Source organism: Serinus canaria, chromosome 1, assembly GCF_022539315.1.
Source record: "Serinus canaria isolate serCan28SL12 chromosome 1, serCan2020, whole genome shotgun sequence".
In the NCBI taxonomy this organism is placed as follows: domain Eukaryota; kingdom Metazoa; phylum Chordata; class Aves; order Passeriformes; family Fringillidae; genus Serinus; species Serinus canaria.
Window position 1 is genome coordinate 24,367,835 of NC_066313.1, and position 22,936 is coordinate 24,390,770.

At 43.3% G+C, this 22,936-nt stretch overlaps 1 protein-coding gene across 1 annotated transcript; it reads left to right on the forward strand.

The window, feature by feature from the left end:
- Positions 1–2,419: 2,419 nt before the first annotated feature.
- MAB21L3 (mab-21 like 3) lies at positions 2,420–21,018 on the forward strand. The gene is made up of 7 exons (XM_018908142.3): positions 2,420–2,524; positions 6,807–6,947; positions 9,019–9,090; positions 11,520–11,811; positions 14,113–14,294; positions 15,075–15,269; positions 18,013–21,018. The coding sequence occupies exons 1-7, from the start codon at positions 2,477–2,479 to the stop codon at positions 18,244–18,246; spliced, it is 1,164 nt and encodes a 387-aa protein (XP_018763687.1). The 5' UTR covers positions 2,420–2,476; the 3' UTR covers positions 18,247–21,018.
- Positions 21,019–22,936: the final 1,918 nt, after the last annotated feature.

The following is a 22,936-nucleotide window of genomic DNA, read 5'->3' on the forward strand; positions in this document are numbered from 1 at the left end:
TGGCTTCATCCTCTTGATGCTCTCCTTCTTTCCTTCTGTGCTTCTTGAAGAGCGAAGAAAAAGAAATAGCCATTTTTCACTCCCTCTTGCAGGTGTGCCTGGGGAATTAAGTTGTTCTAGGCTCAGAGAGATTGTGTTTATTAGCCTTTGGAGCTTGGATCCATCTCAGATTTTCTCTACCTTAGTCCTAACTTTATACAAGCACTGTCATGGTAGAAGGTTCCTGAGAAGGACACATCCGATGGAGGTTTCTCTGCAGTACCACTACATCAGCTCAGTAGATCTCACTGGAGAAGCCTGGATTCTTCCCACTTTGTATCTACATCCTCCTTTATCTATGCAGATGTTCTGATTTCTGCTCTGTCCTTTCTCTTTACTCTTTCCTTCTGATGAAGGTTTTTCCCACAGTAACATTCCCTCTTCGCACATGGCCATCTGCCTCTACTTTTCTGCTGCTATTCTCTGCTATCTGGTCCTCATGTGACAAACACAAGTTCTTGTGAGGTCAAGACTGGCTGCTGCCTCCCATGCCACTCTAACCTGCATTTTGCTGATGGTGTAAAGGCCTTTATCAGTTGTAGTATTTACTGTCAGCCAAATAGTAGCATAATATGTACTACTTATAGGATGGAAATAATGGATGCATTATAATAATAATGATTATGAACATAAGGCATGTTATTATATAAAAGAAAAATGACCAAAACCATTTAGTCTCTCTGCCAGCACCATGTCTCTGGACAGATGTCATGAGGAGAGACCTTACAGGTGCAAGAAAGAGAGACCCTTGAATCTCTCGTTCCTTCATAATACATATCCAAGGTTCTGAGTATTAATGTGTGGTGGTATCAAGAGTGTTAAGGAAGTTTTCTGCTGTATGTGCAGCTGACTATATGAGGGGGCACAAGGGACTTAAAGTTTTAGGGGCATGCTTATAATGGAATCTGACCATTTAAAAGGCTAATTCTCCTCTCTTGTACACTCTACTTGGATACAGTCCCATCCAACCTGCCCCTACAAATTCTGTTCCAGCCTGTTATTTCACTTATCTTCTTTCAGACCCTGCCTTTTATCTGGTTTCCCTAGCAGAGCTCACATAAACTGCTGGCCTCTCAGAGGATAGACAGCCAGTAAGCCAGAAGTGAGCAATAATGTGCTATGAGTCACTAAACATTGGGGAATCAAGAGAAGCTTTTTCAGTACCCAACTCTAGTGGAAGCTGGTTTGGGAAGTAAATGCCTACAATGTCTTTGTGAAGGAGTCCTTGAGTCCCTCAGCAAAAAGACAGTGGCAGCTGTCTGGCATAGAAAGGTTTGCTTTGTAGGTGTTGGAGAAGCAGATGTCCTGCAGGTATTTCTGCTTCAATTAATTCCTTAAATTAATGTACTTTGTATTTGACTTCATGAAGGATATCATGAAGGATCACTAGCAACAATAGTGCCTCTCCTGAGGTAGCACCCAGTACCCACCCAGGTGCTGCCTTTTGCCAGCTGCTGCAGAGGCAGTAAATTGGTCAAGGGATGTCAAAGTTCATTTTCCAGGGGGAAATAGTCATCTTACCCAAAAGTAGAGTGTGCCTTTCTTAATAAGGAATGCTTAGCAGCATGGGATCTCATCTCTATACTCTGTCACTCCCTTCCATGTGCTGATGTACCCTTCTTTCTAAAAGCCACCAAGCTTCACTGGATCAATGAGGCCTGATCAATTGTTTTTGCCTCTGAATCATCCATACGGGGTTGTTAGCTGAGCTGCTGGCAGAAAACAAGAGGCAGCTTTCTGTCTGTTTACTGTAAAGAAAGCAAAGCAAGCTACAGGAGGGGACAGGCTGCACAATATTTACTGTCAATACAGCCACAGAGAGAGAGGAGATATAAGGAGAGGGGAGGAGAGGGGAGCAGGGGTTGCAGATTGCAGCCCCTGTGAGTGATCTGAGTGTAAAAATATCCATACATTTTCAGATGGAAAGAGAGTTGATTAGTCAACAAGGAATAACTGAGAGCATTTAAGAAAGGGTGTAGCAAGGCAGGGACGTACTAGTGGCATGCAGAGTAATAATGCTGTGCATGAATGTACTGAAGCTGCACTGCAATCTGAAAAGCACTTCCAAATCTGCCCTGAGACAGAGCAGTTGCTGGGATATTTTGGTGTATGCCTGCATGCAAGATCCACCATTTAAAAGTAATAGGATGAATAACAACTATTGAACTTAGAGAATAATACTTGGAGATAGTTTTCGGAATGAGCTGGATGTCACCATTGTAGCTCAGACCAGGAAAAGAAAATTACTCAAAACAGGCATGCTTCCTTGCTTGTCTCTTCTCTTACTCATCCACAGCACAGAGATATTAGGTGACTTGAGCTTCACAGGGCAAGAAGCCTCTGAGCAGCTCTCTCTGAGTGTTCCTCTACTTCCAGAGGCAGGTGAACAAGTGAAGAGTGAATTCACACTTTAAAGAGCAGCGAAGACCATCTTGCCATGAAACCATTCACAGATGAAGATGTAGAAATCTACATCCAGAGCAAGGTAAGACTTTATCTGACCAGATTTTCTGTCTCCCACACTAGGTGTTGATACTGAAGGGTGCCAAATTTGACAGTTAGTTGCTCGCCTGCTGTCTTCATTTCTGAGACAAGATTGGGTGAAGTTTCATGAGAACTGTATTTCTAATGAGATCTCTAGGTTTCTGTTGCAGAATCTTATCTGCTGGTAGCCTAATTTTTCAAGGTCCTTGTCTTCTTCCTCTAGGTATCCTGAATTTTTGTTCCTGATCTGGAATTCCAGATGTGAGACTAGCAGTAATTGTCAGCATTTAAATCTAAGGAAATATCCTTGCCTCTCTCCCTGTCTGGTGGTCTTGGCTTGACCGAAACAAGACCAACACCAGGCATTGCCTCTAAGAAAGATTCATGTAGGAGCTGCAGAGACAGACCAATATTGTTAGAATTCTGTCATCAGTCTGTCACCTCAGCTTAGGATACTTCTCTATATTCCATGATTAAAATAACATGTCTCATTAGCACATGCAGACTGGAATCTCATTTTCTATTTTATAAGATATTCCAGCACTCAATTTTTTCCCCCCATTATGAAATGAAATAAAACAGAATAAAATCGTCTGTGAAACAATGCTGTTTAATAAAAGCTCTAAGTGAGCCATAACATTTTTTAAAGCTGACTTGTTTCATGGCAGTACTTAGCTAGATCCTGTTTTATAGTCTGCTTTCCCCAACAAAATGCAAGATACCAAAGTGACAAATAATTTCAAAATCAGAAAGTGTAAGGCTTTATTTTCTGTAAATGATCACATATTCTGGTGCAATGAAGGGGCTGGTAAGAAAGGTTTGTTTTCTCTGTGGAAATGTTTTGGTGGCAAGTATGAAAGTTCTCCCAGAAATATACCTTCTTCAGGCATGCCGTGTTGGGCACAGGAAAATCATTCCATGAGAATCTGTTCAGTGAGCTATAACAGTGAATGCTTCTCTGAAGATTTAAAAAGCAGAGCTACAAAGGAAGGAACAGAGGGAAGCCATGCACAGGAAAATGCTCATATGACAGCCATAAGTACAAGGAACAGAAGCAGACTGTAGTTAAGTGAGGCTCATAGTTGCCAGTATTTTAGGTTATACTGGAAGTCTGTTTTCTAGCAGCCCTCCAGCTAATGGATTCTTAGTTTCTGCCTGCTCCTGAGCCTCTTGTCCAACTTCAGGCAGTTCAGCTTGTCAAATGCTGCCTGTTTTTGGAAACAGGTCCACCACCTGGTGCCATGAATCTCAATAATACCAGAGATTTCATCCTTAAGCCACTCATCAAAGAAAAAAATTTGAATGCGTGTGGAGTGGATGTGGCTGGGTAAATAAGAAAAAACCCAAATGTTTTTAACAGTTCATAATAAATCCCAATCCTGCTTATTTTCCCCTTAATAAAACCTTAATTGACCTTGCTATTCAAATTTTGTGAATTTGTTTTAGCACAATTCCCTGGGTTAAGACCTGGTAAGGGGAATGCCAGTAAGTCACAGAAGTGACTGTCCAGCAAAGACCTTACAATATCTTTTCTCCCAATGCGTCTGTGCTGGTACTAGAAGTATTTGAGATAAATGCCTTGGCTCTTCAGACTCACATTCTGTTTTCTGATTTTCTGCCCTCCCTTCTGTAGGAAGATTATATTTTCCAACAGGATGATTAGGGAGCTAATTTAATTAGCTAATTATATTGAGCAGGCTCTGTCAGTCACATGTCCATTGTTCTTTTATCCCTGTTCCAGTGACGGGGAGTACACATTGAGAGAGGTGTTTAGTGGTACTCCCTCAACTGTTCTTTTGAGTGTATACTCTTATAAAGAATTCATGACAACTGCTGTAGCCTAGCTAGTAGGTGATGAAGGCAGAATTAAATGAGGCCAGGCTGGGTTGAATGGATTGTCCCTGGATACTGGAGGTGGAAAAAAATGTTTCCAGCAGGTGCCCCTTAGAGAGAGCAGAGCATGAGCAATCCATACAGAGGGCACTCTGTGTATACTTTTTACACTCTTCAGTTTTAAAAATGTCTTATTTTTTTGTCTAAAAGCTCTTAGACATGGACAACTTTCTTTGCCACTTACCATTCACTTGCTGGAGAAACCATTAGGTCTCTTATCAAGCTTGTTGGACTGTTCTAAGGAGTTGTTCTGTATGAACAAAAATAAGGTGGAGAAAATAGATACAGTATAGATACAGATGGAGAAGTGCCATAAATGAAAGCTGAGATGAGGAGGTGAAAATGAATATGGGCTAAAATCTTTCAGGGTTTTTTTTTTTTTTTTGTTAAGTACATGTAAGTAGCTAAAACTGCTCGTAGAGAAAAGGATGAATTGGAATGAGGGGGAGGGTGAATTACTAGGGAAATTAAAGGGCATTATATAAACATAAAGGACTACATGGTGTTAAGATAGCAAAGAAGCAGGATGTCAAGGGTGGATGAGAGCCCAGTCAAGGGAATATGGTGCTGTTGTCTAACATATTTCCCATTTCTAAAAGCTATTCAGCTTAGTAAAAATACTGTTAATTTGTTGTCTGAGGGAGGAAGGTATTCAAACTCTGCTCATCTTCAAGTTCAGTATTAGTCAATTGCTGTTCAAGGTTAATGGATGTGAGGCAAGCACTAGTCTGCTTTAGTCCATTGAATGGTCCCTTGTTGTGAAGAAGTGAATCTCTTTGTCCCCTTCCGGGCCCTGGGGACACATTTCAAATCACTTGTGATTTTGAGTGTTTGTGGCTGTCAGTTCAACATTTGACATGAAGGTATCCAAAAGGACTTCTGAAGAAGTACTTGTCAATTATATTTTTTAAAAGAGAAAAGAGAGTTGTTTAGGTGCCAAAGAAGATGCTGAGTGAACAGGACACAGGAATTTTAGAAAGCAATAGGCTGGTTTGGGTTGGAGGGCACCTTTAAAGATCATATGGTGCAATTTCCTTGTTGTGGACTGTGACACCTTCCACTGGACCAGGGCTCAAAGCCCTGTCCAGCCTGGCCTTGAACACTTCCAGGGATGCGGCATCCACAGCTTCTCTGAGCAGCCTGTGCCAGGGCCTCAACACCCTCACAGTACAGAATTTTTAACTTATGCTTTTGCTTCATTTTGGTATTTGGTAATAACAAAAGACTGTAGGAATTATCTATGACTGGCAATTATGCTTTATCATTCACTTTAGTCGGGTGATGAACTCTGTTTATCTTTTTTTTTTTGTTTTTACTTGCCTGCAAACAACAAGGTTTAGTAGAATATGGTGAGGAAAAAGAAGAATCGAGAAGAAAGCAAAAGCTGCAACCAAATGAGATGAAGCATAGGATCCAAAAAAGAACAGTAAACAGTCTTAATATTTCACTCTGCATAAGTAATTCTGGTTGCATAAGTAATGACAAAGATGCTCATGAACTTCATTAACAGTAGCTGAATCTCCTCACTTTGGTAAAGGTGTAAGGATATTTCAAAAATATTAAATGCCCTTTACCAACATGGTTCCTTCATGTTCCTCTTGTTGAATCTCCTTGTTCGGATTGTGACAGTCCCCCTGTGCTCCCTTTGTTTTTAGTCATAAGTGAAGGTTCAGGTTAATCTTATAGTTTTCTGAGTTGTCCACCCCTCACCTCAGTTCTCTCAAGACTCAGACTGAAATAATATTTCACTGAAATAATTTTCAGTAATTCATTATGCTACTTCTTGAATTGAAGAGCCACCCTTTAGGCCACACAAACGCCTAATTCCCAATGGGACCAGCTTTGGAAAGATGCTTTCACACTGTCTAGGAGTAGAGTCTCATCTGTACTTCAGCCATAAAGACAGTGAGGATACTTTCTGTGTATAAGGTAGGCACCTAAATGATGCCACATACATCGACCATCTGACTAATGGACAGATCTGTAACTCTTGATCTCCTGTCAGCTCTTGGAATGGAACATATCCTGACTTTGAGAATGGCTACCATATGCAGGGGAGTAACTGGTATTTTGCATCACATGGACAAAGAATTGGGACTGTAGCTGTAGTTGATCACAATTTTATCTGTGTAATGAACTCCTTTCCTTCCACCCAATGGTGTTGGCATGGAAATATCAATTAATGCTCAATAGTCTTGAATATTGACCCTTTGGTGTTCACATCTCTGTCTCATAGTAAATTGGTTCCAATACACAGGGAAACAATTTTTATTCTCAGTGCAGCACAGGCACAAATGTTTCAGGATGCTTTAAGCTGATTTGTCTGCTTCCCACTGGAGACAAAGACTGCAGTTACCTGTAACGTGAGGTGTCTTTCCTGGAACTGACAGGTGGAAAGGCGGCATTACCTGGTTTCCAAAGCAGTGGAGGAGGTGCAGAAAATCATCCAGCAGCTGACCGCAGAAATCAGCTACAAGGCTGTGCGATTCCAGGCTATCTCCAACTCTGGCATTCACAATGAGAACATTAAGGTATGAACAAGAGCTCTGATGCACTCTCTGGCAGCCTGTAGGCAACCAGAAAGTGATTTCTCCATTATGTAAGTGTTTGTACGGGCAGGTACCTCACCCAGAACACCACAGATGATGTGCTGACACTTCACTGTGGAGTTCTAGTGACTGGGTCATTGGCACTCACTCATGGGCATCTCACAGCCAGAGGAACATTGAAGAGAGATGGGTAAATCAAGCAAAGCCTCTTACAGCTGCTGTGTTTACAAACAGCATCTATTGCCAGAGCTGTCAATCCACAAACAGAAGCCAAAGTTCTTTGGGAGATAGAAAGAAAAACTTGTGCAGCAGTAACACAAGAAAAAAGGTTCATGCCTTCCTGAGCTATGACCTGTATTTTTCACAAGTGGAAAAGCTGTCAACTCACTAAAAAAGATGAAAGAAGAATTAAAGTCCTTCTTCTGGTATGAACATTAGAGAGCTTCTTCTGAAAAATATGTTTTTTCCTTGTCATGGATCAGAATTTCTTTTTTATTGGGAAAAAATGCTTGTTAGTGGGAGAATTTAAATGCCTCCCTGTTTTACACCTTCAGACATGAAAATAATAATGCCCTGTCCCAGCTGTGACAGAAGAAGGCTGCTTATTTCTTGTGACTCCATTACACAAAAGTAACTAGTAAAGACACAAGAAACAATCACAACAATGGCAACTTCAGATGAAAACAATTTTTTTTATCTGAACTAGTTGAAATACTAATGTCAACCATTATACTGAACCACAGCCATTTACAGATCAAAACACAGCAAATACATAAAAGCACGAGGCAACTTTTGCAGTTCTCTGGGACTGAAAGGGAAGAAGTCTTTGTATGAAGCTGCTGGAAGGGTATGGAGGTGGAGGCAAAATGTAATCACCCAGTCTGAAATGGGGCCCTGGGACAAAAACATTGAGACATAACTTTTCTGGGATTTTGTGTATCCCAGAGCATGTGGTCTTGTCAGTAAGTATGGCCACAGTGGCGTAAAACAGTGCCACATCCTGGTCCATGAGTTCCTGAGTGCCAGACTCTGCCAGCCACCTCTTGTGCTGGAACAAACCTGCTTGGCTAATGAGGTCTGACAGGACCAGGCTCAGGGTAAAATTGTTGTTCTGGAAAGCAAAGCAGAACAAAACCACCAAGGCAATCTATTATGAGCAGTAACTTGGTATTATAGTATGCACATCTGAACAAATTTTGCTTGAACGAAATCCTCAAAATCTGTTTCCTTAAAAGTGGCAGATCTGTTGTTCATGCTCAACTGAACCCAATGTTACAAATCTGTGGAAGTAACACTCAGAGGACCTGACTAACTGTCCTGTATGTATGGGGCAGCAAAGAAGAAGTTGATGAGAAATTATTTTGGTTTGGTTTGCCTACCTCCAAAAAGTTGGAAACTCTAATACCGTTGCTGACATATTTCTACATAGAGGAGATTTGTGTCCAGGGAAAGTCAATGTATTCATTATTTCGTGTTTAATTTTTCAACATCTTTTTTTCTGTCAGCTAAATCTACAGGATTTTTCAGAGCTTTCAGCTTCTGGCTAAAAGGAGTCAATTTAACATGGTGAGACATCTAGATTTGTTGAGAAGCCTCAAGTTCCCTTCTAAATATGAAGGATTGAATGGATAATGTTTAAAAAAAGTCTTCAGGTATTCAGGGTTTTCCTGTGACCCATGTAACAAAAAGTTATGCTTTAATGAAAAGCCAGAATTAAAATTCAGAAGAACAAAACAGATTATGTAATTTTTAAAAGTTCTAAGTGTTTGTTTTTGTTGTGACCCATTTTTTTTTTTGAGCTGTCAACTGTGCAGGGCTGATGCAAAAGCTGTGGAGGCTTCAGTAAAGTTATAATGAAGAGGTCCAGGTTAAGTGGTAGTGCACTGCCCCGTGGCATTGCTAAGTGTTTAATCAAGGTGGGGGCAATGGGAGGATTTTCTTTTGGCAAACTCCAAGCATCCAGGGAAGCTTGCAGCTTTGGTCTGTGAATGAATGACCTAGCACATGCTTTCTCTCTGTTCTGTGTACTTGTCTTCCTTTCTGCTTCTCTCAGGATCAGCCAGCTTTACTGGCCAAGTGGTCAGCTGTGCTTCGGAGGAAGCGCCCATTCCACCCATCCATCCAGGTACAAAGCCTTCCTGGTGCCTGACAATCCTTGTGCTTGCTTCCTCCTCACACACCCTCTTCTCCAAACAACTTCACCCCCCAAACTGATCCTTCCATGACTGTTTTATTCTCTGCACAAAAGACTTTTTTTTTTCCCCTCAAAGCATAATTATATTCTTTCTAGCCTACTGTTTCTGTCTCCCTAGAACAGCCTGGCCAGGTTCACAAGAATGAGGTCGTATTTAATTTGCCCAGCATACTCTAGACAGGATTTTAATACAGCAGAACTGGCCACAAGTTACACGCCCCAGAACTGGAAACTCTTGCTTGAGCCTGTGACTTTCTGGGGCCCATGGCCTGCACATGGTGTATGAGACCATCGTGTGACAGAGCATAGGTGTGGGACTGGGATTTGTTTAGGCCAAGAAGACACCAACTGCCCACCTTTACAGTGCTAATCCCAGCCTTGTGCATTCTGTCGTTTTCTGGTAAGCCCCGGGTGGAGGACCCTTGTGACTTGCATTTGTAGGCACTCACATAACCTGTGCAGCTCTTCCCTTTGCAATCTATTGGGTGCCAGTGCATACAGGACAGCATTTTGGATGGGGAGGAATGGTTGTTTACCTGCACATGTGGCTGAGGCAGTCAGAGGAGCAGTAATTGCATGACAGCCATTGTATTTTTTCCTTATGGAGCCTGTTGCTCACAGGAGTTCTCCTGAGCTGCCCACAGGATTTCTCAGCCCCACCAGACCTGATGTGTGCAGGTTAGCTTGATCTTCAGTGTCATCCTTTCAGCATCCTCCTGCCTCTATGGTTTATATTTGACAAAAGAGCAGCATCCTGGTGTTTTCCTTGCTACTTCTGTTCTTCTGGCTGGCCATCTTTTATTTTCCAAATCTCTTGCCAGGGAGCAGAGAAGACCAGCTGCTCCCTGTGTGAGAGAGAGAGAGGCAGGAGGTGAGCATAGCAAGGCAGCCCCTGCCCTATGGTCCCTAAGTGAGACAGACACAAGGAGGGCAGCTGGGCCAGCCAAGAGTCTGGATCATCAGGAAAGTCTGCTGGTAAGTCAGGTCTGAGGTCAAGCCACTCCCCCACTCACTGGAGCCCAGGGCTAACCTGCAATGGAGGTCCCAGACCCGTGGGAATAAGGTGTGGATAGAGGTCCCAGAAAGGTTGCTTAGGGACAATTAAGATTGTTCGTGCCCTCAGGGCCCTGGTACCTCCATGGTAATACTATAAATCAGCTGAGCTGAGCTGAGCTGAGCTGAGCTGAGCTGAGCTGAGCTGAGCTGAGCTGAGGAAGGCTACCAGAGTGTTTTGGATTATTACAGGAGAGTGACAAGCATGTTTCATTCACCATGGGTGTAACCACGTCACAGCAGTGGCTGTCACTTCACATCCTGCTCTGCTTCACTTTACTTATGCCGGTGTAAGTTGGGCTTGGTAGCAAGTGGACTTGAAAAGCTCCTAAGCCAACATGGTAAAAATCTGAAGGAATCTGAACACCCCTTCTGGAACCACAACTGCCAGATGCTTCCAAAGTAGCACTTGGACATATCTGGCTATGCCCTGGGCCAGACAGATGATGTTTTGTGGTATTTGAGTCACCTCATTCTTTCCTTGCGAATACTGTCTCAGAACTGGTTTTTGTTGGAAAATGGCTGCTCCCCAAGTGAGGTAAATGAACTGGCTTGCAAACAAGCCTGTTTAAGGCTTCCTTGTCCATTGGTTGCTGCCTCCATCCTTACACTGTTTCTGTCATGCTCATCAGGAGATGCAGTTCCATTATTACAGCAGACCAAGACCTGGACTTGTTTCTGGGAGCGACACTGCTTCTCTAGGCTCAGGCATGTCACTTGCCTTGTCTCTGTCCCTTTAAATGTCAGTCAAACAGAGGGAAACACTTGTAAAATTAATGGGCCATAGCCTTATTTTGCTAATGTCTGTAGTGGACTTTGAAAGAGATCAGAAAAGTACATTTTTTTGCCATAGCTATTACTAGTATTGGACTCTGGGCTTATGTCAAGTAACAATTCTGAGATAAAAACTAGCACTATTTGGGCTTCCCTTGGCTGGATATCAAAACATATTCTCTCATGCCTTCCTGCTTCTTGAAAGTTGCTGGTTATTACATCTCATGTCATTGCAGACTAGAAATAACAAGAAAAGGGCAAAAGCATGGCAGGTGTGGTGGCAAATCAGCCAGTGAGCTCTTATCTTCTAAGAGCTTCACATCAGATGCCTTCTAAGACAATTTCCTTTTAGTTTGCATGCCTCCAGGGTAACCCTTAGACAGGTCCTGGCTGTGTTCAGTTAGTCCCATCATTCCATGGTCCTTCTTTTCAAAGTTCCCAGTTTTACCTAGTACTTCCTCAACCCTGTTTTCCTTACTTTAGCTCATGGATCTGCCCTTGTCTCCTCTCTCAATCTCTCTGAACTCTCCCAGGTCTTAGCACCCAGCCAGTTCCTCATCACAGTTCCTCTGCGTGGCCTGACCGGTTACAGGGAATGCCAGGTACGGCACTGGCGCTATTACACCGTGCATGGAGCCAAGCTCCTCTCCTCCGTGCGGGACCCTGAGGAACTGCATCAGTGGCTGGAGGTGGAGCAGTTCTCAAAAAGCCTCCAGCAGTGGCATGAAGAGGATGTGAACATTGAAGGTGATCTGGTTCCAGCCAAAGTCCTTATCGTCTTCCGGGAGCTGGTGGAGAAGTCGATTGTCTCCTGTAACCTCTCCAGTGAGTTTGGTGGGGACAGGTGTGAGGGAAACCATCACACACAGAGTGTTTGGCTTGCGTACTCAGAAGCTGAGCAAAACTCTCCCAAACCAGGAAGCCTTCAAGCAATTGCAGTGACAGACACAGACCTGCACTGGAGATAGAATTCAGTAGCTCTTGGGCTCTTTGTACCCAAGATGTTACTCCTTTCTTAGGAATTTGGGTGGAGTATGCACCCACATCACCCTCCCAGTTCAACCAAGAGGCAGCCCAGATTTTTAGAACATTTAGGAGTTTGTTTGGGAAAAAAATCCTTCTCTACTACAGCACCTGCAATATATTTAAATTATTAAGGAAGGTAGTATAGGAAAATTTGATACTGGAAAGATGTGTACATCTGAGAAGAATGTGTTTGAAGATATTTATAGGCAGATAATGCTCTGGGGAAACCTTAGCTGCCCACAGATTTCCAGCATGGGATGATGAGAACTAAGTAGAAGGACTTCTACTGAAGTAAAGTATGTTGGACAAGTGCTCTTTTCCCCAGTGCCTCTTCCCATAGCATGTTTCCAGAATGACTTTATTCATCAGTGGCCTAATGAGTCTTCTGTATTTCAGAGCAATAGAAGCTATTTCCACTCATCTGATCGCACTCTTAATTGTAGTCACAAGAAAAAAAAAATGTTAACGTCAAGCTCTGCTAGGTAATGGCATTTTTTTCAGGAAATACTTGTTATCATAAGAAAAGGAAAGGTGGAATGAAATTTCACCATCGAGGCTCACAAGAAAGGCTAGCTTCTGAGACTTTACTTGTGTGAAAGTTTTGTGTTGGGCAGCAGTCACATTCACAGTCACATCAAGTACTTGAATGAAAGTTGAGTGTTGCAGGAAAGGTACTTGCAAGGACCCCAGAGAGTGGTGTTTATGTTGATGATTCTGAAGCCTTTCTTGTAAGGTCCACTGGGAGGAGATGAGCTAAGATGAAATCAGGAGAAGTAATTACCATTTTTGTTTGTTTCTGTGAAGAATGGACTTCCTTCATCCCACAGTATGGCTAAAGTTACAGAAAAACTTCACTGATTTCTTTGCTTCCCTGTTTTTTAATTCTTTCAGCACCAGCAAAATCAGTTTTTGAAGTGTCTCACTTTTCATTAGTGGAAAAATAGGTATAAGCATTGCAATGCTTTTGGAAATGCCATGAACATAGTTACATGCTGACACGGTGGTTGCCTAACACTTTTCAGCTGCTAGGGATCCTTGTTGGGAGCTTGGGAACAGAACAGTTCCTGTTTTGATGCCAGGCTTGGCTCAGCAGGGAAATAGCACATAGATTTTCTGAGGTTTATGAGGTTCTGGTTGGGATGGACTCTACTCTTTGCAAGGTAAATTGCTCCTTGAATTGCTCCTTAGCCCATGCCAGTCAAAATAAGGTGGGATAACACTCTGCTCTTTAAACTGCTTATGTTCATCTGCTCAGGCTTTCACTTCACTGGGTTAGAGGATGAACATGCAATTGGCTCAGATGGCAGAGCTGAAGGGACAATGATCCTGCCACAGTGACCAGGACAGAAACTTCTTCCATGAACTCAACTGGACCAACAGGAAACATCCCACAAAGTGCAGCTTGCTCTCCTTTCTGTACTCAGACTGTGTTGTTCCTGGAGACAAGCCACTCTTCTTTCACACTGAGGAAACTTCTTTCCTCCAAATCACCTTGGAACTAACTCTTCTTAACACTCAGCACTTACAGTAATGTAGCAGTTAGCCTTTTCTGGGTGACTGCTCTGCACAACAGACCATACATTCTGGTATTGTCTTCTGTGCAAGTGCATCTCCAGAAGCAAACTTTACAGATACCCCACAAAACATTCTGAATGACTGGCAGTGGTAAGTGTGATCTGGCAAGGGTCTGATCTCAGGTTCTCTGAAGGAAGAAGAACATCTTTAGACAAGAAGTGTTCATCTGGTCCTCTCCAACCTGCAGTAATCTCCTTGTAGTGTACCAATAGAAATGTTAGGTTGTACCACTTGTCCAGCTTTATTTTTAAGAACCTGATCTTAGGGTTTAAGAAGACCCACAAAGGAAAAAAAAAAGCTTGATAATTGAGTGTAAAGTTAAGCACTTTATTCTTTCATCTTCCTGTTTTCATTTCCCAGGATAGACTTACAAAGATTTAGGTTTTTCTTATATTCTTCATGTGTTATTGAAGAGAAAATTTTAAGACAGACCAATAGAACTGCAAGGTCCTAGACAGCCTTTTGCTTGGCTTGTGGAAAAGGACCTTTTTATCTATATTTTCTTCTCTTGTTGTCCTTTCACAGGTAAAGTGACAGTGCTGGAAAGCTTCAGCTCAGTGGTCCGGGTGGCTGTGGAGACATCAGAATCCCAAGTTGAAGTGGAGCTGGTCCCTGCTGTGGAGATTCCAACGTGCTGGCCCGAGAAAGCCCGGTGGCCTCGTTGCCTTAAGCGTTGGCCTTCTCAGGAAAAAGTGCAATGCATCAAGGTAAACAGTGTAAAAAACACCCTTAACTCTGGGATTGAACTTACCTCTCAGGTGACTGACAGTGTCCTTACCAAAGGAAGAACTGCATGGTGATGGCAGTAGGGTTAGAAGTTGTATTCTCTAAAGAGATAAACAATGTTTCAAAATATTCTGTCAGAATTTATTTGGATTTTGTTTTCCCCCCCTTACAGTGGTAAATTCTATAGAAAAAATCTAAGTTAACTTTTTATTGTGTGAGTCTCTAGCAAACAGTTCTGCCTGCATCACACAGCTCTGACATGCATCATTCTTGCTCTGCCTCATGTAAGACTTCAGCAAATGGACTGGTGTCTCGCAGTTTTCCTTCCAGCTCAATCCCATCTTTCCCTACAACACTCATGGCTGGATTCTGGTACTTCAGTCCAGCCCCAGCTCCCAGATTCCTGCAGGTCCCATTCCACCTTCCAGTCCTGCTCCCCTCTTATGCACAACTTCCTGCTCCACAGCGAAGTGCATGCAGAGCTGTACTTCTGCTTTAGTGGCACTGCTGGTACTGTGCCTGATGGCTCTAGAACAGGATCTCCCTGCAGTAACTGATACCAGCACACAAGGAAACAATGCCAAATGTGTGTTTATTCAACTAAGAGTTGAGATGGGAGCGCGCCTCATGTTTGCTGCCTCTTCTAGCCCTGTTCAGAATAGGCTTTGAGAGATGTCACACATACTTTTATAACCTCAGTCTGCATTGCTGGGAGAAGTTTGCCTCTGATCTGCTGTCACACTTTCCCTGTTGTTCCGCAGTCACTGGGTTTCGACCTCCTAGCTCGCTCTAATTATCACTGGCAGCTGTGCTTCTCCCGTGCTGAGCACATCCTCATGGAGGGACTTGATGAAGATGGTGGCTGTCGCAGGAAGTGCTTCAGGGTCATGAGGCAGATGAAGGAAGATGTCTGGTGTGCTGGGAATAAGCCTGTCATCACAGCTTATCACCTTCAGGTAGGCATCACCCTGAGACCTACCTACAGTCTTGGGATCTGTTGCAGTGGCTTCCATCCAGTAATGTCAGAATGTTGTGGTATAAATCAGTGTAGCACCTGTGTAACTTCTAAGGTAACTGTCAAAACTGCTGTACCTTTTCATTGCTTTGTGGTGGCAAGGAGTTCACTAAATACGTGTTCCAAACTTCAATAAGAAACTAAAGCCTGTAGGAACATTATGATTGCAGTAACATAAATGGAGTTGAGGCCCCTGCTCTGTTTTGACTTAACATTGTACTGTTGTCTGTAATTGCACACTTCCTGCTTCTTGACTATCCCAGCCATCTATATCCATCTCTCTCTCTTCTTTGTGGGTATGCACCAAACAAAACTGTCTTAGGCAAGCATTATTAATGAATTAGGTGCAAACTACAGTTCTGGTGGTGTTTCACTTGGGGTAGGAAGGGAAGAAAGAGTTAAAGGGGTGGTGGCATCCTCCCTGCACCTATTTCAGGGTTCAAGATGACTTCAAACAAGATTAGTGAAGAAGAGAGAGAAGACTCTGCTATGAGTGTGTCCCCACATCTGACAGCTGCAGACACCAATGGGCCACAGGCAGCACCATTTGTTAGATTATAGATTAAAAATCCTGTTTTCTGGGACTTCTTCCTCCTGGAGTCGCCAGGGAGAGGCTGTACTTTTCCCACCTTGAAGCCTCAAGCCATTAGGTTTTCACAGTAGTTACTGATCTTTTGGTGTCCAAAACCAGATGCAATGCTAAGATTCCTCCTAAAGAAAAAGCTGGTGACCATCAAATGCTATTATAGTCAGGGCACTACTCTAAGTCAAGATGGAGTAAAAAAATAATTGATGAGGCTGATTATAGCTTAGCTGAATGCAAAACTCCTCAGTGCCTGTAAGAACAACCTGGTGGGAAAACTGTCATGTGTAAGACAAAGTGGAAAACCATTTAAACCATTGGGAACAATGTTTTTCCCTGACTGAAGGAGCAGATGTGCAGGAATTGCTGTTGCATGGACTCTTGATTAAAGTAGGAAACTATTCAGAAGCTCTTCAGTTCTTTACTGTAACTATAGTTCCGGCTTTTATGGCAAGAGAGGATTGGTTTACCAGACAGAAAGAATTTTTCAAAATTACTCACATTAAAAAGAAAAACAGTGAAAAAAAAAGAAAAGAAAAATGAGAGAAACAGTCAGTGGTTAAACCAGCAGTTGAGCAGAGGCTTAGTGTTAGCTTTCTTCACATCCTCAGGTTTCTCCTGTCAGAGGTATCCAGCAATTAGGATTAAAAAAATCCTCTGGCACAGAGGAAATCTGTATCCCAGAAACTCTGAAAGCCAGATAGGACCACATAATTGCCCTACTTTTGTTCACCTGCATAGAAATTAAGTTTGAGGTCTGGAATTTCAAAAAGATCTAGGTACATTCTGAAAGCCAACTCTATGTTGTTGGTAGAGAGCTGGCACTTAAGGACATAAATGCTCAGGATAAATCACTTGCTTGGGCACCTGACTGAAAAAGCAGCACTGTTTTTCTTGCCTCCAGAAACTCCATTGCAACTGCTGCCTGCTGAAGTAGTTTTAGTGTGTCAGAAGGTAACTGCTCTGCAAGTCTTCAAGGAGCAGCTCTCAGAGAGTTATAGCTTGAATTCCTCACTATGTCTTTGTTCCCTGGTGACATTCAAGAAAAGGCTTTGTGGTTATTGCAGCTGTGAACAAAAAAAAATTTCACATTTGAAAAACTGTTTGAGAAGAAATTTGTCAGCAGCACAACTAGAGGTGAAATTCTACCTCTGTAGAAACAGTCAAGTGGAAGGCTGTGGTTCTGCCATCTCTCAAAATGTCCAAGAGTCTCTTTTTGGGTAGCTGAATTTGCAAAATAAAATTGTGACTCAGGTGACAGTTAAGGGACTTAGCAAAATTATTGAACAGAGAATAGGTGATTTTGTACTTTAAAAAGTTATTTCAGGCTGACCAAGGCAGTCAGTATGGCTTTTTTGGCACAGTAAGTCTAAGTTCCTTGAGAAAATTCTTCTCAGTCATGGGAAAGTCTGAGAAAATGCAACATAGGCAGTGTAAAAATAATACTATAAGAGCAATAATCATATGCATTTTGTTATTTTAACTATATATTTCTTAAATGTTAAATTGCATAAAATGATTTTAGAAGAATAGAACATAAGACATGAAGTATCACATGTCAGAAAAAAGCAGGCAGCATTTGACCAGAAAGCAAGCCTTGCACCTGCAATGGCTTCTTGGAATCTCAGTCTGTTTAGGATGCAGATCTTCATGTATCTTCAGCACAAATACAGCTGGAGCTAACAAATTATTATGTTGATCTCATTATGCTCTGTCCCTCCTTTCATCTACTGGCTTCTACCCTTGCATAATAGGCCATTTTCTACAGCTTAAAATGCCTGGCATTTCTACAGAGCCTCCTGCTGGAGGATGGCAAATAGGCAAAGATTATTTTAGAGAGATCATTTTCCTTGAGCTCCTGGCTCAGTCAGTGGAGAGTGGCTCCTCTGGGGAGAGATCCTAACCAGGCACCTCCAAGCTGCTCTTCCTGGTCAGTTGGGATCCCTCCATTGCAGAAACGTTAACACAGGGAGGTAGCAGCGTGAGTCTCTGTGATTTCCAAGGCTGCCAGCCACTTACCAGCACTAAAAGTGCCTTAGTAAGCTGTGTGAGCCCTCGACAGAACCTCTAACACATCTTCTCTCCCATCTGCTTCTTGCAGACAGTGCTATTCTGGACGTGTGAAAAATACCCACGCACCAAGGATTGGCGCTGCTTCCCTGAAGCCTTTCTGAGGCTGGTACAGAAGCTGCACAAGTGTGTAAGCCAGCACTTCCTCAAGCATTACTTTCTCAAGAACACCAATCTGCTCAAATATGCCAACACCAGTGACCTGGACCTGGTGGCCAGCAAGCTGGCAGTCTTCTTGGAGAACCCTGTTTTCTGCCTGGACTAAGGCAGGCAAAGGTCATGCCCCAAGCCCGAGTGGATCCCCCAGCTCCTCTCCCCACCTGTGGTTGCTCCCTGTGTCCTTCCAGTAGATGTTGCAGCTGGCTCTGTGAGACAGTTGGCACATGCAGCGCTAAAGAGAAGTGTTGAGCTGGCAGCGGTGGGCGGTGAAAACTGATAGGAGGTATCACTTGATGCCCAGCTGATCTAATTTGCTTTCAACAGTGACAGCCTGCCTGGAAGCTACAGCCAGTGAAACCCAACTTTGTGTGTCAGTCAGAGCAGGCAACTGCCTTGTTCTGTGTCTCCAGTCTTGTGGCACCTAAGCTGAAAGGCAATGCAAAGGAGTCTCGCTCTGCTGCCTCTGTACCCTAGCACATGTATTGTTGCTGCACTCACCTTTCTCACAAGGACAGCGGGTTTAATTGCCTGCTTACCTCACAGGCCAGCTCTGCAGAGGGGCAGAGGAACATTTCTGAGGTGTTCTGGACGCCGGAAGCTTTCTCAGAGGAAATTCAGTTCAGTGAGATCCTGCTCCAGTAGGAGCCCAGTAGGAATTTAACCATGCTGCTAGTGTTGAAGAGCTCAGAGAAGCAAGAAGAGGAACAGTGGGTTTTGCCTCTTCATTTTTCTCTCCTCCACTTACATTTTTCTTCCAATTGCTTAAAATATGTCTTTTTCATGTTTGTCTTTGCCAGTTGTGTTAGTGCCATACAATCGGGCTTTGGCAGGGCAGATTTCACTCCCATCCCTGGCTCTACCCAGCAGGCTGGACCAGGAGCAGGTCTTTCCCTACTTAACACCCACCTATTTTTGGGTGCAGTGCAGAAGGAGAGTACTTTTAAAAGGCTCTTACCTCCAAGACTCCCAGTGCTTTTAATTTTGTGGATATTTCAAAACAAAATGGATTTTAGTATTTCAAAAGAACAGAGCTTTAGAAATGATATAAAGAGTTCTGGGTTTAATGTTATTAAATCGCTGAAACTAAACCAAGATAGAGGGATTTTAGGTTTGGTTTGATGGGGTTTTTTGGTCCCATCTGTGCAGGAAAGTAAACAAGCCCTTTGCCAAGGCGGCTGGCAGAGGTGGGATTTGCATCCCACAATCCAGGGAGCTGCATGAGGCGCATCCGTGGCGCGGCATCTCCCCATCGTGGCAGACTGCGGTACAGCCAGGGGTCTCCAGCACAGCCTCTGCCTCTGGAGCAGGCTGTCTTCTACAGTTTTCTGAGCAGAGCAGATACGGGTCAGGAAGGATCCCAGCTGTGTGGTCCTGGTCTGGTTGTGGTCCTGTGTCTCCTGCATCAGATCTCACCATGTATAGACCTGATCCCACCATGTAAACTGGCACCCACGTTGCTCCGATCCTCGGAACACCCTCCAAGCCACCTTTCCACATGGGTAACTGCATTGTGTGGAACTGTTTCGAACAGTTAACTTCTCTTGCTAAACCTTTGTTCTCCAAGTCCCCTAAATGGGACACAAGCGTCAGTTTCATGATGACACCTCCTGTTCAAGTGTGGCTTTCCTGTTTCCTGTGAGCTGAGCTCTTCCAATAACATGCAAGCAGATGCCAATCTGCCAGGCAGAGTCAGACAGCTGTGGCAATGAAGTAATGTCTCCTGTTTCATCTTGTTTTTGTCTTGTGGTTGAAGGGCTGGCTTCAGAAGTTAGAGGAGGGCAAAACCAATTCAAATTGTTTGAGGACAGTGCAAAACATTCAGAGCTGTTAATCCCAAATTTAATATTTTACTGCTCTGATGGTTCTCATGGGATTTAGTTGTGACTGTTGAAGAATTTATCTCCCTTTATAGCCGTGTGAAAAAAAAATGTTTCAGTGGTGATACCTTAACTTGGATGCAGCTGTGTATCAGAGTCCTCAGCTGCTGGGGTTCACAACCTGCTGTGAAGCAAAACCACGGGCATGCATCGTGTGCTGCACACGGAATGTTCCGCTGCTCTGCCAGAGCGGCAGCCTCTTACAGCCAGCAATGACTCAGCACAGCCAGGAAATAACCACAGAACGATGGACCCCTGCTCTGAGCCCAGTCTGATCAGTTTTTGCTCTGTTTTCTTCTTGTTTACACAAGCAAATGCATCAGCTAGCATATGCTGCTGCAGAAAGTATCCTTGTTACCACTGAAACGTGGAAGGTACATTACTACGAAGACACAGGAACAGTCCTGCAGCTTTTTCTCCAGAACAGCAAGATGTGATACAGCTGGCCACTGGCAAAAGGAAATGGCTTTGAGGAAAGGACTGATGTGTTCATGGAAGCAGTTGAATACAAGAATTAATTCCTTTCAGAGACATCTTTGAGATACAATCTTACATCATCTCATGCAGGTCTGCTTAGGTGTGTGGGATTTTGTTGTGAGGCAGTTTTTGTGGCTGTGGGAGAGTTGTGCAGGAGGTCTCTTGTTAAAAAAACCAAACTTGCCTAATATATTTGTCACATTTCTTACCACAGTAAACTTTCTGCAAATAGCTTTTCACTCATACACCAAGCCTGACTGCAAATCATGGCCTCATCCCAAGATTTTCCTCCAAAAAGAGGTACCACTTTGTGTTTTGGCTACAGAATAAGTTTTATGTTTTTCATATTTATAACTTTTATTTTTAAAAAGTGAGCATCTGGACAAATACAGACTTTCTTGAAGTAAGTTTAATCAAAAGTTTTTTGTTCAGAATGTCTGGAAGGAATGTGATGACCATTTTCTCTCCCTCTCTTTCTCACTGCTTTAATGAGTATTTGCTGTATTCTCAGCCCTCGCCACAGTCAGCATTGCTCCATCTGTCAGAAATTTCAATTGAATGTGTTGCTCTGACATATAAAACTGTTCAAAACTCGTGATGTTTTGTCTTTTTACACAGCCTGCCTTTTAGTCACTAGAGGGCAATGTCTCTCTGAAGCACGAACACCGATCCAGGATCTGGCTCTTAAAAATCAGCATCTTGTTATTATCATCGAGCTGAGACAAATGAGCTTGATTGATTTAATGCTGAATTATCTTGCCAAAAAGGAGAGGAGAGACCATGGGAGAGCTTTCTAATAAATAGCAAGACTTGGGTAAAAAGTCTCTAAATTCTGGAAGCCACTCTAAGAACCAGAATATGGATTTATTGTTTCTGATGGTCTTGCAGTAATTCCCAAGAGCCTTTGATTGGGAAAGCACCAACAACAAAGTGCAGGTAGGGTTCTGGGAAGGAGGGAACTTGCAGGAATAGCCACTACCCTGGTCCATTAGGGTCCTGCCCTCTCTCCATGGGGCTAGGCCATGACTCCCATGTGTGCCTACCCCTTAGGCTCCTCTCCCTCCCTGTTGTTTTCTCCCTCCTCCAGAAAAAGAAAAAAAAACTCTCGGAACAAGTTTTCTGATGCCACCCCTTTGGCTCTGGTGGGAATGGTTTTTTCAGTGCACATCAAAGCTCTTTTAGTTCATGGGACCCAGGTGTACACAGAGGCCATTACAGACCATCTACTCACCCTCACTTACACTCCATCTTTAGTTTGAAATGGTGCCCAGCAATGAAGTTAGATCACCTTGCAAACTATGTTCCCAGTGGGAGCCGCCTGGCCTCTCTGAGCAAAGCTGGGACATGGACAATGATAGACAGGATAATTCTGCCTTCACACTAAATATTTTTCTGCTTACCAATGCTAGGATTTCTGGTTTTGAGGAGAAACATATTTTTTTATTATTATACCCCACCCCCAACACTCATCTTGCAATGTCACGTGAGCCAGTGACACAGCAGCCAGTGCTCAAATCATGGTAAGAGATCCCACTCACTCTATCAGGGCAACCTGTGCCATTACTGTAGAAGGCTGAGGTGCCCTTGACCTCCTTGGCATCTGACTTGTCTGGCTGGAATAATATGCACAATTTCAAAGGAAATTAAACAGCTCCAGGTAGCAAATGTGTTTTAGTCTGTTCTGACCCAAACCACTGCAGCACAGAGAAAGGGACGATGCTTTCATCCATTGTACCTCTGTTACAGGTACTTGTCAGTTCTGCTTCAAGCAACATCTTTGAACTGAAAGAAAGGACAGGATCAGCACCTGGCTTTGAAAGCATCTCCTGGATGGGTGATGAAGAATGCACAGATACCACCAGAGACCAAGCTTATGGAGAGTACAGAATGCATTTTTCACAGGAAAGATTGTCTAATTTACCATTAGCATTTTCACAAATACAAATTACAAGGAAATGCATTAAGGAAAGAATTAATCAAATTGAAAGGCTTTGTAGTAATTAGAAAAAAAAATGGCATCTTCCTAGGCTCCCCTGGGTGGTAGTAATTACCAGCTGCACAACTGTGGCTAATGCCACTTAAAGATTTCTGGACTAAAAATCTTAATATGTTTTTGTTTCCATTCTTAAAAAAGCCACTCTTGGAATCAGGCAGGAACACAAGCCAGCAGCTCCGAGAAGCATGAACTGAGCCTGCTTCAGCCTGGGAGGGCACAGCTTTATGGGCAGGGTGGTCCAGAGCCTGATCCCAAGCCATGGCTCAGTTGCATCTGGCCCAGCACATTTTTCCTGTTGCCTTCGAGGAGATGGGCACCATTTGTTATCCAGCAACTTAAACAGCCAAACCTTTTCTGCCACAACTGCAGGCAGCCTTACACCCATCTGCTTCTGCAGCACATCCCAGCAGCAGAGGGCAGGCCATAGCCCCTTCTGGTGACAGTAT

Bases quoted from the DNA above. Each gene is read 5' to 3' on its own strand.
- MAB21L3 (XM_018908142.3), top strand. From the start codon at position 2,477: ATGAAACCATTCACAGATGAAGATGTAGAAATCTACATCCAGAGCAAG. The intron at 6,948-9,018 runs GTATGAACAAGA...TGCTTCTCTCAG, and splicing joins TTCACAATGAGAACATTAAG to GATCAGCCAGCTTTACTGGC. The intron at 15,270-18,012 runs GTAGGCATCACC...TGCTTCTTGCAG, and splicing joins TCACAGCTTATCACCTTCAG to ACAGTGCTATTCTGGACGTG.